The 15,924-nt window shown below is 44.6% G+C and overlaps 1 protein-coding gene across 2 annotated transcripts in view; it reads right to left on the bottom strand.

The window, feature by feature from the left end:
• Positions 1-397: 397 nt before the first annotated feature.
• GLTPD2 (glycolipid transfer protein domain containing 2) overlaps positions 398-15,924 on the bottom strand; it is an 18,505-nt gene continuing 2,978 nt past the window's right edge. Inside the window, exons 2-4 of one of the 2 annotated variants that reach the window (XM_060759071.2) lie at positions 12,728-12,813; positions 12,168-12,385; positions 398-1,270 (exon numbers count right to left, since the gene is read on the bottom strand). In XM_060759071.2, the coding sequence (XP_060615054.2) occupies positions 709-1,270; positions 12,168-12,385; positions 12,728-12,813 (866 nt within the window). In that variant the 3' untranslated portion in view covers positions 398-708. Of the gene's footprint in view, positions 1,271-12,167; positions 12,386-12,727; positions 12,817-15,924 lie in introns of both variants that reach the window. The other variant, XM_060759072.2, reaches the window with a different exon arrangement.

The raw sequence follows: 15,924 nt of genomic DNA, 5'->3' as shown, positions 1-15,924 counted from the left end.
TTCTCCCCTTCTCCTCTTCCTTCCCTTCTTCCCCTTGCCTTCTCTTTCCTTCTTCTTTTCATCTATTTCACTTCTCTTTTTCTTCTCTTCTCCTTCCCCTTCCCCTCCGTTTCTCCTCTTCCTCTTCTCCTTCTTTTCATCTATTTCACTTCTCCTTTTCTTCTCCTTCCCTTTCTCCTTCCCCTCCCTTCTTCTTCTTCCCTTCTCCTCATCTTCTCTTTCACTTCTCCTTTTCTTCCCTCCTCTTTCTCCTTCCTTTCCCTTCTTCCTTCTTTCCTTCTTCTTTCCTTCTCTTTCACTTCTTCTTTTCTTCTTCCTCTTCCCCTCCTTCTTCCTTCTCTTCCCTTCTCGTTCCTTTCCTCTTCATTTCTTCTCCTTCCCTTCCCCTTCCCCTTCCTTTTCTCCTTACTTTCTCCTCCTTCCCCTTCCCTTCTGCTGCCCTCTTTCCTTCTCCTCCTCTTTCTCCTCCTTCTCCATCTCATTATTATTGCTATCATTCTAGAGCAGACCTGACCCAAATTCAGCCCTCCCTCCGGGTGTTTTGGACTGCAACTCCCACCATTCCCAACAGCCGGTGGGGTCTTGGGGATCATGGGAGTTGGAACCCAAAACACCTGGAGGGAGAGCCAAACCTGACCCAGGCCTACTCCAGAGTGTGGCTATCCCTCTGGTCAAATGACCATGCCAAGGTTTGCAAACGGCGTGTGTTCAGGGCAGGTCCAGCATCCCTTGTCGGGCGTAGACTTGCTGGGTGGCGTTGTAGACGTGGGCGATGCTGCGGACGGTGGCCCGGAGGACCCCTTTGGCCTGGCGCTGACCCTCATTGGCACAGATGTTGCGCAGCAACTCCTGGCGGGAGGGCATGGCCAGGAAGGCCAAGGCGGCCGCTTGCCTCACCCACCAGCTGTGGAAGGGGGCCAGGGCCGCCTGGTAAGCCTCGGCACACATCTGGGAGGCCTCCGGGGACCCCTCCTCACCCTCCTCCTCCTCCTCGCCATTGCCCCCCAGTTTGTGCAGGAAGAGCTCCAGCCACTTCAGGGCTCGGTGGAGGCGCAGCAGCGTCCGGCAGCCGGAGGGCAAGCGGGCAGCAGGCGGCGGCTGGGAATGGCCAAAGTCCACCAGGCCCTTGCCCAGCTCATAGGCCACCATGGACTGCAAAGAGCGGTAGTGCGGCCCGTGCCGGCCCTTGCGGTGCTGCTCCAGGACCGAGATCTTGCTCCGCGTCTCCCGGGAGATCAGGCCAAAGGCCGCGCCCAGAGAGTCCATGAACCTGCCAGGAAAGAAGGAAGGAGAACACGATAAGAATGTATAATAATAATAATAATAATAATAATCCTCAGCTGCTGCAAGAAGATCGCACAGACAGACTCCAAGCAGAGGCACAACACCGTTGCTCAGGTGATTCATTGGAGCTTGTGCCACAAACAACATCTGCCTGCCACAAAGAACGGGTGGGATCACAAGCCGGAAAGAAGGAAGGGATGGGGAACGAGAACACGATAAGAATGAATGAATTAATAATAATAATAATAATAATAATAATAATAATCCTCAGCTGCAGCAAGAAGATCGCGCAGACAGACTTCAAGCAGAGGCACAACACCGTTGCTCAGGTGATCCAGTGGAACTTGTACCACAAACACCATCTTCCTGAAACAAAGAACGGGTGGGATCACAAGCCGGAAAGAAGGAAAGGATGGAGAACGAGAACACCATAAGAATGTATAATAACAATAATAATAATAACCCCAAATCCCAAGTGTAGACTCTGCAAGGAAGCAGATGAAACAATCAATCTCATCCTCAGCTGCTGCAAGAAGATTGCGCAGACAGACTCCAAGCAGAGGCACAACACCCTTGCTCAGATGATTCATTGGAACTTGTGCCACAAACACCATCTGCCTGCCACAAAGAACGGGTGGGATCACAAGCCGGAAAGAAGGAAGGGATGGGGAACGAGAACATGATAAGAATGTATAATAATAATAATAATAATAATAATAATCCTCAGCTGCTGCGAGAAGATCGCACGGACAGACTCCAAGCAGAGTCACAACACCGTTGCTCAGATGATCCAATGGAACTTGTGCCACAAACACCATCTGCCTGCCACAAAGAACGGGTGGGATCACAAGCCGGAAAGAAGGAAGGGATGGGGAACGAGAACATGATAAGAATGTATAATAATAATAATAATAATAATAATAATAATAATCCTCAGCTGCTGCGAGAAGATCGCACAGACAGACTCCAAGCAGAGGCACAACACCGTTGCTCAGATGATTCATAATAATAATAATAATAATAATAATAATAATAATAATAATCCTCAGCTGCTGCAAGAAGATCGCGCAGACAGACTCCAAGCAGAGGCACAACACCCTTGCTCAGGTGATTCATTGGAACTTGTGCCACAAACACCATCTGCCTGCCACAAAGAACGGGTGGGATCACAAGCCGGAAAGAAGGAAGGGATGAGGAACGAGAACACGATAAGAATGAATAATAATAATAATAATAATAATAATAATAATAATAATCCTCAGCTGCTGCGAGAAGATCGCGCAGACAGACTCCAAGCAGAGGCACAACACCCTTGCTCAGATGATTCATTGGAGTTTGTGCCACAAACAACATCTGCCTGCAACAAAGAACTGGTGGGATCACAAGCTGGAAAGAAGGAAGGGATGGGGAACGGGAACATGATAAGAATGTATAATAATAATAATAATAATAATAATAATAATAATAATCCTCAGCTGCTGCAAGAAGATCGCGCAGACAGACTCCAAGCAGAGGCACAACACCGTTGCTCAGGTGATTCATTGGAACTTGTGCCACAAACACCATCTGCCTGAAACAAAGAACGGGTGGGATCACAAGCCGGAAAGAAGGAAGGGATGGGGAACGAGAACACGATAAGAATGTATAATAATACTACTACTAATAATAATAATAATAATAATAATCCTCAGCTGCTGCGAGAAGATCGCGCAGACAGACTCCAAGCAGAGGCACAACACCGTTGCTCAGGTGATTCATTGGAACTTGTGGCACAAACACCATCTGCCTGAAACAAAGAACGGGTGGGATCACAAGCCGGAAAGAAGGAAGGGATGGGGAACGAGAACATGATAAGAATGTATAATAATACTACTACTACTAATAATAATAATAATCCTCAGCTGCTGCAAGAAGATCGCTCAGACAGACTCCAAGCAGAGGCACAACACACTTGCTCAGATGATTCATTGGAGTTTGTGCCACAAACAACATCTGCCTGCAACAAAGAACTGGTGGGATCACAAGCTGGAAAGAAGGAAGGGATGGGGAACGGGAACATGATAAGAATGTATAATAATAATAATAATAATAATAATCCTCAGCTGCTGCAAGAAGATCGCGCAGACAGACTCCAAGCAGAGGCACAACACCGTTGCTCAGGTGATTCATTGGAACTTGTGCCACAAACACCATCTGCCTGAAACAAAGAACGGGTGGGATCACAAGCCGGAAAGAAGGAAGGGATGGGGAACGAGAACATGATAAGAATGTATAATAATACTAATAATAATAATAATAATAATAATAATAATAATCCTCAGCTGCTGCAAGAAGATCGCTCAGACAGACTCCAAGCAGAGGCACAACACCCTTGCTCAGATGATTCATTGGAGTTTGTGCCACAAACAACATCTGCCTGCAACAAAGAACTGGTGGGATCACAAGCTGGAAAGAAGGAAGGGATGGGGAACGGGAACATGATAAGAATGTATAATAATAATAATAATAATAATAATAATAATAATAATAATCCTCAGCTGCTGCAAGAAGATCGCGCAGACAGACTCCAAGCAGAGGCACAACACCGTTGCTCAGGTGATTCATTGGAACTTGTGCCACAAACACCATCTGCCTGAAACAAAGAACGGGTGGGATCACAAGCCGGAAAGAAGGAAGGGATGGGGAACGAGAACATGATAAGAATGTATAATAATACTAATAATAATAATAATAATAATAATAATAATAATCCTCAGCTGCTGCAAGAAGATCGCTCAGACAGACTCCAAGCAGAGGCACAACACCCTTGCTCAGATGATTCATTGGAGTTTGTGCCACAAACAACATCTGCCTGCAACAAAGAACTGGTGGGATCACAAGCTGGAAAGAAGGAAGGGATGGGGAACGGGAACATGATAAGAATGTATAATAATAATAATAATAATAATAATCCTCAGCTGCTGCAAGAAGATCGCGCAGACAGACTCCAAGCAGAGGCACAACACCGTTGCTCAGGTGATTCATTGGAACTTGTGCCACAAACACCATCTGCCTGAAACAAAGAACGGGTGGGATCACAAGCCGGAAAGAAGGAAGGGATGGGGAACGAGAACATGATAAGAATGTATAATAATACTAATAATAATAATAATAATAATAATAATAATAATAATCCTCAGCTGCTGCAAGAAGATCGCTCAGACAGACTCCAAGCAGAGGCACAACACCCTTGCTCAGATGATTCATTGGAGTTTGTGCCACAAACAACATCTGCCTGCAACAAAGAACTGGTGGGATCACAAGCTGGAAAGAAGGAAGGGATGGGGAACGGGAACATGATAAGAATGTATAATAATAATAATAATAATAATAATAATAATAATAATAATAATAATCCTCAGCTGCTGCAAGAAGATCGCGCAGACAGACTCCAAGCAGAGGCACAACACCGTTGCTCAGGTGATTCATTGGAACTTGTGCCACAAACACCATCTGCCTGAAACAAAGAACGGGTGGGATCACAAGCCGGAAAGAAGGAAGGGATGGGGAACGAGAACATGATAAGAATGTATAATAATACTAATAATAATAATAATAATAATAATAATAATAATAATAATCCTCAGCTGCTGCAAGAAGATCGCTCAGACAGACTCCAAGCAGAGGCACAACACCCTTGCTCAGATGATTCATTGGAGTTTGTGCCACAAACAACATCTGCCTGCAACAAAGAACTGGTGGGATCACAAGCTGGAAAGAAGGAAGGGATGGGGAACGGGAACATGATAAGAATGTATAATAATAATAATAATAATAATAATCCTCAGCTGCTGCAAGAAGATCGCGCAGACAGACTCCAAGCAGAGGCACAACACCGTTGCTCAGGTGATTCATTGGAACTTGTGCCACAAACACCATCTGCCTGAAACAAAGAACGGGTGGGATCACAAGCCGGAAAGAAGGAAGGGATGGGGAACGAGAACATGATAAGAATGTATAATAATACTAATAATAATAATAATAATAATAATAATAATAATCCTCAGCTGCTGCAAGAAGATCGCTCAGACAGACTCCAAGCAGAGGCACAACACCCTTGCTCAGATGATTCATTGGAGTTTGTGCCACAAACAACATCTGCCTGCAACAAAGAACTGGTGGGATCACAAGCTGGAAAGAAGGAAGGGATGGGGAACGGGAACATGATAAGAATGTATAATAATAATAATAATAATAATAATAATAATAATAATAATCCTCAGCTGCTGCAAGAAGATCGCGCAGACAGACTCCAAGCAGAGGCACAACACCGTTGCTCAGGTGATTCATTGGAACTTGTGCCACAAACACCATCTGCCTGAAACAAAGAACGGGTGGGATCACAAGCCGGAAAGAAGGAAGGGATGGGGAACGAGAACATGATAAGAATGTATAATAATACTAATAATAATAATAATAATAATAATAATAATAATCCTCAGCTGCTGCAAGAAGATCGCTCAGACAGACTCCAAGCAGAGGCACAACACCCTTGCTCAGATGATTCATTGGAGTTTGTGCCACAAACAACATCTGCCTGCAACAAAGAACTGGTGGGATCACAAGCTGGAAAGAAGGAAGGGATGGGGAACGGGAACATGATAAGAATGTATAATAATAATAATAATAATAATAATCCTCAGCTGCTGCAAGAAGATCGCGCAGACAGACTCCAAGCAGAGGCACAACACCGTTGCTCAGGTGATTCATTGGAACTTGTGCCACAAACACCATCTGCCTGAAACAAAGAACGGGTGGGATCACAAGCCGGAAAGAAGGAAGGGATGGGGAACGAGAACATGATAAGAATGTATAATAATACTAATAATAATAATAATAATAATAATAATAATAATAATCCTCAGCTGCTGCAAGAAGATCGCTCAGACAGACTCCAAGCAGAGGCACAACACCCTTGCTCAGATGATTCATTGGAGTTTGTGCCACAAACAACATCTGCCTGCAACAAAGAACTGGTGGGATCACAAGCTGGAAAGAAGGAAGGGATGGGGAACGGGAACATGATAAGAATGTATAATAATAATAATAATAATAATAATAATAATAATAATCCTCAGCTGCTGCAAGAAGATCGCGCAGACAGACTCCAAGCAGAGGCACAACACCGTTGCTCAGGTGATTCATTGGAACTTGTGCCACAAACACCATCTGCCTGAAACAAAGAACGGGTGGGATCACAAGCCGGAAAGAAGGAAGGGATGGGGAACGAGAACACGATAAGAATGTATAATAATACTACTACTAATAATAATAATAATAATAATAATCCTCAGCTGCTGCGAGAAGATCGCACAGACAGACTCCAAGCAGAGGCACAACACACTTGCTCAGATGATTCATTGGAGTTTGTGCCACAAACAACATCTGCCTGCAACAAAGAACTGGTGGGATCACAAGCTGGAAAGAAGGAAGGGATGGGGAACGGGAACATGATAAGAATGTATAATAATAGTAATAATAATAATAATAATCCTCAGCTGCTGCAAGAAGATCGCGCAGACAGACTCCAAGCAGAGGCACAACACCGTTGCTCAGGTGATTCATTGGAACTTGTGGCACAAACACCATCTGCCTGAAACAAAGAACGGGTGGGATCACAAGCCGGAAAGAAGGAAGGGATGGGGAACGAGAACATGATAAGAATGTATAATAATACTAATAATAATAATAATAATAATAATCCTCAGCTGCTGCAAGAAGATCGCGCAGACAGACTCCAAGCAGAGGCACAACACCCTTGCTCAGATGATTCATTGGAGTTTGTGCCACAAACAACATCTGCCTGCAACAAAGAACTGGTGGGATCACAAGCTGGAAAGAAGGAAGGGATGGGGAACGGGAACATGATAAGAATGTATAATAATAATAATAATAATAATAATAATAATAATAATAATCCTCAGCTGCTGCAAGAAGATCGCGCAGACAGACTCCAAGCAGAGGCACAACACCGTTGCTCAGGTGATTCATTGGAACTTGTGCCACAAACACCATCTGCCTGAAACAAAGAACGGGTGGGATCACAAGCCGGAAAGAAGGAAGGGATGGGGAACGAGAACACGATAAGAATGTATAATAATACTACTACTACTAATAATAATAATAATAATAATAATCCTCAGCTGCTGCGAGAAGATCGCACAGACAGACTCCAAGCAGAGGCACAACACACTTGCTCAGATGATTCATTGGAGTTTGTGCCACAAACAACATCTGCCTGCAACAAAGAACTGGTGGGATCACAAGCTGGAAAGAAGGAAGGGATGGGGAACGGGAACATGATAAGAATGTATAATAATAATAATAATAATAATAATCCTCAGCTGCTGCAAGAAGATCGCGCAGACAGACTCCAAGCAGAGGCACAACACCGTTGCTCAGGTGATTCATTGGAACTTGTGGCACAAACACCATCTGCCTGAAACAAAGAACGGGTGGGATCACAAGCCGGAAAGAAGGAAGGGATGGGGAACGAGAACATGATAAGAATGTATAATAATACTAATAATAATAATAATAATAATAATCCTCAGCTGCTGCAAGAAGATCGCGCAGACAGACTCCAAGCAGAGGCACAACACCCTTGCTCAGATGATTCATTGGAGTTTGTGCCACAAACAACATCTGCCTGCAACAAAGAACTGGTGGGATCACAAGCTGGAAAGAAGGAAGGGATGGGGAACGGGAACATGATAAGAATGTATAATAATAATAATAATAATAATAATAATAATAATCCTCAGCTGCTGCAAGAAGATCGCGCAGACAGACTCCAAGCAGAGGCACAACACCGTTGCTCAGGTGATTCATTGGAACTTGTGCCACAAACACCATCTGCCTGAAACAAAGAACGGGTGGGATCACAAGCCGGAAAGAAGGAAGGGATGGGGAACGAGAACACGATAAGAATGTATAATAATACTAATAATAATAATAATAATAATAATAATAATAATCCTCAGCTGCTGCAAGAAGATCGCTCAGACAGACTCCAAGCAGAGGCACAACACCCTTGCTCAGATGATTCATTGGAGTTTGTGCCACAAACAACATCTGCCTGCAACAAAGAACTGGTGGGATCACAAGCTGGAAAGAAGGAAGGGATGGGGAACGGGAACATGATAAGAATGTATAATAATAATAATAATAATAATAATCCTCAGCTGCTGCAAGAAGATCGTGCAGACAGACTCCAAGCAGAGGCACAACACCGTTGCTCAGGTGATTCATTGGAACTTGTGGCACAAACACCATCTGCCTGAAACAAAGAACGGGTGGGATCACAAGCCGGAAAGAAGGAAGGGATGGGGAACGAGAACATGATAAGAATGTATAATAATACTAATAATAATAATAATAATAATAATAATAATCCTCAGCTGCTGCAAGAAGATCGCGCAGACAGACTCCAAGCAGAGGCACAACACCGTTGCTCAGGTGATTCATTGGAACTTGTGGCACAAACACCATCTGCCTGAAACAAAGAACGGGTGGGATCACAAGCCGGAAAGAAGGAAGGGATGGGGAACGAGAACACGATAAGAATGTATAATAATACTACTACTAATAATAATAATAATAATAATAATCCTCAGCTGCTGCGAGAAGATCGCGCAGACAGACTCCAAGCAGAGGCACAACACCCTTGCTCAGATGATTCATTGGAGTTTGTGCCACAAACAACATCTGCCTGCAACAAAGAACTGGTGGGATCACAAGCTGGAAAGAAGGAAGGGATGGGGAACGGGAACATGATAAGAATGTATAATAATAATAATAATAATAATAATAATAATAATAATAATCCTCAGCTGCTGCAAGAAGATCGCGCAGACAGACTCCAAGCAGAGGCACAACACTGTTGCTCAGGTGATTCATTGGAACTTGTGCCACAAACACCATCTGCCTGAAACAAAGAACGGGTGGGATCACAAGCCGGAAAGAAGGAAGGGATGGGGAACGAGAACATGATAAGAATGTATAATAATAATAATAATAATAATAATAATAATAATAACCCCAAATCCCAAGTGTAGACTCTGCAAGGAAGCAGATGAAACAATCGATCCCATCCTCAGCTGCTGCAAGAAGATCGCGCAGACAGACTACAAGCAGAGGCACAACACCCTTGCTCAGGTGATTCATTGGAACTTGTGCCACAAACACCATCTGCCTGCCACAAAGAACTGGTGGGATCACAAGCCGGAAAAAGTTACAGAGAATGAACATGTCAAGCTACTCTGGGACTTCCAAATTCAGACAGACAGAGTTTTGGAGCACAACACTCCTGACCTCACGATCACGTTCAAAAACAAAGTATGGATCGTTGATGTCGCAATCCCAGGTGACAGCAGGATTGCAGAGAAACAACTGGACACGAGATGAGGATTTTAAGACAGAACTGCAAAGACTCTGGCACGAACTAGTAAAGGTGGTCCCAGCGGTGATCGGCACACTGGGTGCAGTGCCTCAAGACCTTGGCCTGCATTTAAATACAATAGGTGCTGACAAGATGACTACCTGCCAGCTGCAAAAGGCCACCCTACTGGGATTTGCACGCATCATTCGCCAATACATCACATAGTCCTCGACACTTGGGAAGTGTCCGACGTGTGATCTAATACAACAGCCAGCAGAGTGCTGTGGACTCATCTTGTGGTGTTTCAAATAATAATAATAATAATCATAACAACAACAACAACAACAACAACAACAACAACAACAGTCCTAGACGCTTGGGAAGTGTCTGACGTGTGATCCAATACAACAGCCAGCAGAGTGTCTGCTGTGGACTCATCTTGTTGTGTTTCAAATAATAATAATAATAATAATAATAATAATAATAATAATAATAATGTTGGAAGAGACTCCCAAAGGCCATCCAGTCCAACCCAATCTGCCATTATGCAGGAAAAGCACAATCAAAGCCTTCCTGACAGAAAGCCAGCCAGCCTCTGATTAAGGAGGAGGAGGAGGAGGAGGAGGAGGAAGAGGGGAAGGATAAGGAGACCAAAATTGTGATGATGATGAAAATAGAAAGGGGGTTAGGGTTAGGGAAGGGAAAGGAAAAGGGAAAGGGAAGGGGAAGGGAAGAGAATAAGGAGAAGAAAGGAAAGAGAAGGAGAAAAAGGGAAGGAGAAGGGAAGAGGAGGAGGAGGAGCAGGAGAAAAAAGGGAAGGAGAAAAATAAAATGAGAAGGGAAGAGAAAGAGAAGAAGGGAAGGAGGAGGAGGAGGAGGAGGGAGGAGAAGGAAAAGACAAGAAGAAGAAGGGAAGAGAAGGGAAGGAGGAGGATAAGAAAACAAAAAAGAAGAAGGGAAGGAAAAGAAAATGAGAAGGGAAGAGAAAGAGAAGAAGGGAAGGAGGAGGAGGAGGAGGAGGAGGAGGAGGGAGGAGAAGGAGAAGACAAGAAGAAGAAGGGAAGAGAAGGGAAGGAGGAGGATAAGAAAACAAAAAAGAAGAAGGGAAGGAAAAGAGAATGAGAAGGGAAGAGAAAGAGAAGAAGGGGGGAGGAGGAGGAGGAGGAGGAGGAGGAGGAGGAGGAGGAGGAGACAAGAAGAAGAAGGGAAGGGAAGGAGGAGGATAAGAAAACAAAAAAGAAGGAGGGAAGGAAAAGAAAATGAGAAGGGAAGAGAAAGAGAAGAAGGGAAGGAGGAGGAGGAGGAGGAGGAGGAGGGAGGAGAAGAAGGAGAAGACAAGAAGAAGAAGGGAAGAGAAGGGAAGGAGGAGGATAAGAAAACAAAAAAGAAGAAGGGAAGGAAAAGAAAATGAGAAGGGAAGAGAAAGAGAAGAAGGGAAGGAGGAGGAGGAGGAGACAAGAAGAAGAAGGGAAGGGAAGGAGGAGGATAAGAAAACAAAAAAGAAGAAGGGAAGGAAAAGAAAATGAGAAGGGAAGAGAAAGAGAAGAAGGGAAGGAGGAGAAGGAGGAGGAGGAGGAGGAGGGAGGAGAAGAAGGAGAAGACAAGAAGAAGAAGGGAAGAGAAGGGAAGGAGGAGGATAAGAAAACAAAAAAGAAGAAGGGAAGGAAAAGAAAATGAGAAGGGAAGAGAAAGAGAAGAAGGGGAGGAGGAGGAGGAGGAGGAGGAGGGAGGAGAAGGAGAAGACAAGAAGAAGAAGGGAAGAGAAGGGAAGGAGGAGGATAAGAAAACAAAAAAGAAGAAGGGAAGGAAAAAAATGAGAAGGGAAGAGAAAGAGAAGAAGGGGAGGAGGAGGAGGAGGGAGGAGAAAGAGAAGACAAGAAGAAGGGAAGAGAAGGGAAGGAGGAGGATAAGAAAACAAAAAAGAAGAAGGGAAGGAAAAGAAAATGAGAAGGGAAGAGAAAGAGAAGAAGGGGAGGAGGAGGAGGAGGGAGGAGAAGGAGAAGACAAGAAGAAGGGAAGAGAAGGGAAGGAGGAGGATAAGAAAACAAAAAAGAAGAAGGGAAGGAAAAGAGAATGAGAAGGGAAGAGAAAGAAGAAGGGAAGGAGGAGGAGAAGGAGAAGACAGGTACAAGAAGGAGAAGGGAAGGAGAAGAAAATTAGAAGGGAAGAGAAAGGGAAGAAGGAAAGGGAAGGGAGGAAAAGAAGAAGACAGGAAGAAGAAGGGAAGAGAAGGGAAGGAGGAGGATAAGAAAATGAGAATGGAAGAGAAAGAAGAAGGGAAGAGTAAGAAGAAGGGAAGGAGAAGAAAATGAGAAGGGAAGGAGAAGGGAACGAAAGGAGGAGAAGAAAAAGAGAAGGAAAAGGGAGGAGAAAGAGAAGAAATGGGGAGGAGAAGGGAAAGAGAAGCTTTTCCAAAGGGCGAAGAATGCCATTTCCCAAAAGAGATGATGCCTTGGCGACTGACTTGATGAGCTCCTTCCAGCCCTGCAGGTATTCCCGGATGAGGACCTCTCCCTCGGGCGTGAGGCTGGCCAGGAAGGCGCTCTCCATGTCCTGGATGCGGAACCCGGAGCCTTGTGGAGATGGGGTGCACACTGGGGGCGCAGAGGGCGCATTGGACACTTTGAGGGGAGCATCATGCACCTTTGGGGGTGCCTTTGTGGGTGCGGGAACAAGCAGCAGCTGTGGGCAGAGGAGAAGCACAGAGTGGGGCTGAGATGGTTAGAAAGATGCCCCTCCCAGCCATCGAACACCACTAGGGATTCATAGTTTTCCAAGGGAATCAGATAAAGCAGCATCCTCTCCTTCACATGGAGCCCTCTCCACTCCTAGCTGAACCCCTCCCCTGGGGTGGCTCTAAAGCAGGTGTAGGCACACCTGGGCCCTTCCTCCAGGTGTTTTGGACGTCAACTCCACTTGGAACTGGGAGCTCCTGGGATCAAGGAACTCTATGGATGGGCCCCGGCCAGGTGTTGTTTGCCTATAGGGAACCCCACTTCCCATCTAGACATTCCCATCTCTTACCTTCTCTGGTTCCTCTTTGTGGGCGGGGGTCCCGCCAAACCAGCGGCAGGGTCGGCCCCCCGAGAGGCAAGCAGAAAACGGGGGATCTGCTGGGGGGCAAGAGAAGGGAAAGAAGGTTGGAAACAGCCACCTTCTACAAGCCTCCTACAAGCCTCCAATCTGACCCCTGGGAATTTTAATGAGCAGCCAGATAGGGAGATGAAGAATAGGTGGCTGGAGATCAGCCAGGATCGACAGCAAACTCAGTGTTTACGTCGCTCCGAAAGGCTTCGTCTGATAAGGGGTAAATGTGGGGGGAAGCAAAACCAATTTCTGAGTTTTGGGATATAAGGTTTGCCTCAAGGGTAAACCTGTTAGATCAGGCATCGTTTGGAAATCAAGTTCATGTGCCATGGAAATCCTGTTCAAGGGGGTCTTGTTCCTGTGGATGCTTCTAGCCTTTTGGTGTTGACTAGCAGCGTTTGGATTGTCTTTGCATCCTGTTGGTTCCTATTGGATATATACTGCCCTGGATTGCTTTTATATCTTTTATGGACATTGCTTTGAGTTACTGCATTTTAATGACCTTTTGCTTTTTTGGAACTTTCCTATTTTCTTACAAGCATTTCTTTCTACTGTCTATTGTATTAAGCTTCGATAAAAAGGGATTTGTTTCTTCACTCAACGTGTGGTGTGTTTTAAAGTCAGAGGGCTTTTCCTGTCCTGGGGTGCAACATGGATATTATTTACCACTAAAGAGAATTCTCTCCGTGACATCTTGACTGAATCAATTCCCTCTGTAACTTCCTGAAGCTAACAGAAGGTGCTGGAAACCATGTTATGGAACTTGTGAAACAACAAGTTCTCATAAGAAAACTGAGAATGTTAGAGAACCGAAATTGGGTCTTCTTAGGTCCACATCACGGGAGCACATAAGGAGGGAGACAGTCCCCCCCCCCCCCAAAAAAAGATAAAAAAACAAGGTTTATTTTAGTTTCTTCATTAAGAAGACGGACAGCCTGGCAGCATACGCAGATGCTACCCTTCCAGTGACTGCCGCGTCCCCTTGGCTTTTTGACCACCGATATATAACCTCAAGTAAACAAGAACATTTTTTGGTCATGGAAAGTATTCTCTTTCCAGCCCCCTCCTTTGACCTTTTGATGGAAAGTACCTTCTTGTACCTGCAGACTCTGCGCTTAACCACAACCTTTGAACTTAACCACAATACAACTTCCAACCTCTACTTGTCACATCTTGTTTCTTAAAAACATTTTCTTCCGTGTTGCTCTTTTTCTACACCCCCTTGCTTAGCATTTGCAAATTTCACTCAAAGACCCTTTCAAGAAGAGAGGGAGATGGGTGGGAAAGGTGTATGAAAGGAAGTGGTGGTGGGAAAACGACAGTAGCTTCTTTCTTTACTGCAGAGATCAAAGCAATGCAGCCATTTCAAAGCAAGCCTGCTTGTGAGTGGTTATTTTCCACTGCTATTCGGATCCTACAGACTGACAACTTTACAAAAAAGGTTATGATTATTCCAAATGGTTGTTGTTGTTGTTCATTCGTTCAGTCGTTTCCGACTCTTCGTGACTTTATGGACCAGCCAGAGCTCCCTGTTGGTTGTCACCAAATGGTAGTGAATGGTAGTGAATGCCAATTCCAAATGGTAGTGAATGCCAATGAAAGGGCCTTTGAGTGAACTTTGCAAATGCTAAGCAAGGGGCTTTGAATGAAATTAACAGCAAAAGAGAAATATACCCTTCCTCTGTAGAAAAAGAGCAACACGGAAGAAAATGTTTCTAAGAAACAAGACGAGACATGTAGAGGTCATAGAAAGTTCAAGCCTACATCGGAAGTAGTTGTGTTGTGGTTAAGCCAAAGGTTGTGGTTAAGCGCAGAGTCTGCAGGTACAAGAAGGTACTTTCCATCAAAAGGCCAAGGGAGAGGTGCTAGAAAGAGAATACTTTCCATGACAAAAAAAATGTTCTTGTTTACTTGAGGATATATAACGGTGTACAAAAGCCAAAGGGGGGGGGGGGCAGTCACTTGAAGTGTAGTATCTGCGTATGCTGCCAGGCTGTCCATCTTCTTCATGAAGAAACTAAAATAAACCTTTTTTTTTTTTAATCTTTTTGGGGGACTGTCTCCTTCCTTATGTGTTCCTGTGATGCCAATTTAGGGTCTCTAACATAAATTCGTCACGTTTCCAAAAGGCAATGGGGATTCCTGGTTTTCTCAAAGGTTAGGAAGAAGTTTGCCATTGTTTTCCTCTGAGGCTGAGAGAGTGTGACCCACCCTGGGCTTCCATGACTGAGCCGGGGAATGCATAAGGATGTATGGGTGCATCTACACTATGGAATGAATGCAGTTTAGCACCAGTTTAACAGCCTTGGCTCAGTGCTATGGAAACTTGAGAGCTGGAGTTTAATTTGGCAGAGGTGCCTGAAGACCTTGAAAAACTACAACTCAGCATTGAATCATGGTGGTTCAACAGGTATCAAACTGCATTAGTTCTGCTGTGTAGATGCATCGTTCTCAGGTAACAGGAAGATAATTCACCGTATTTGGTGATCTATTGGCCGTGTTTTCTCTTTATTGGGTCTCTTTGTGGGAATGTTTCTCTTCCGTCTCCTTAATGCTCCAAAGTTTGTCTTCTTTGCTCATGTTGACATTGTCCGGTGTTTACTTTGGTTTGTTTTTGGGGATGTTTTGTGCTTCCAGTGAAGTTGCAAAACCGTTCAGGACTTTGCCCCTCGCTTTGCAACAAAACCTATCCAAACGGTGCTTTTTCAATAGAACGGTCAAATCACAGAGTTGGGAGGGGCCCCAAGAGGCCATCTAGACCCACCCCGGCCCCAGGCCAAGGTGGGCAGGACGTGCCCCGAAGATCTCTTTCCCATGGTTTAGCCCGCTGCCATTCCAACAGAATGTAAATCCCACTCCGTTTATTTATTCCCTCCTCCTCCTCCTCCCCTTTCTGTTTTTTTTTCTGTCTTCCTTTCTGTCTTTCTATCTTTCTGTCTGTCTGTGGGTCATGGCCTCTTCTGCACAGCCATATAAAGTCCATATCTGCTTTGAACTGGATTATATGATTCTACTTCATTGCCATATGATCCAGTTCAAAGTGGATAATCTGGATTTTATATGGCAGTGCAAAAGGGGTCTTCCTTCCCTTCTTGCTCTCTCTCTTTCTTCCTGTCTTCCTTCCTTCCTTCCTT

This window comes from Anolis sagrei, chromosome 6, assembly GCF_037176765.1.
Source record: "Anolis sagrei isolate rAnoSag1 chromosome 6, rAnoSag1.mat, whole genome shotgun sequence".
Lineage (NCBI taxonomy): Eukaryota > Metazoa > Chordata > Lepidosauria > Squamata > Dactyloidae > Anolis > Anolis sagrei.
The sequence above is the reverse complement of the archived record's forward strand: the minus strand, read 5'-3'. Positions and strand labels throughout refer to the sequence as shown.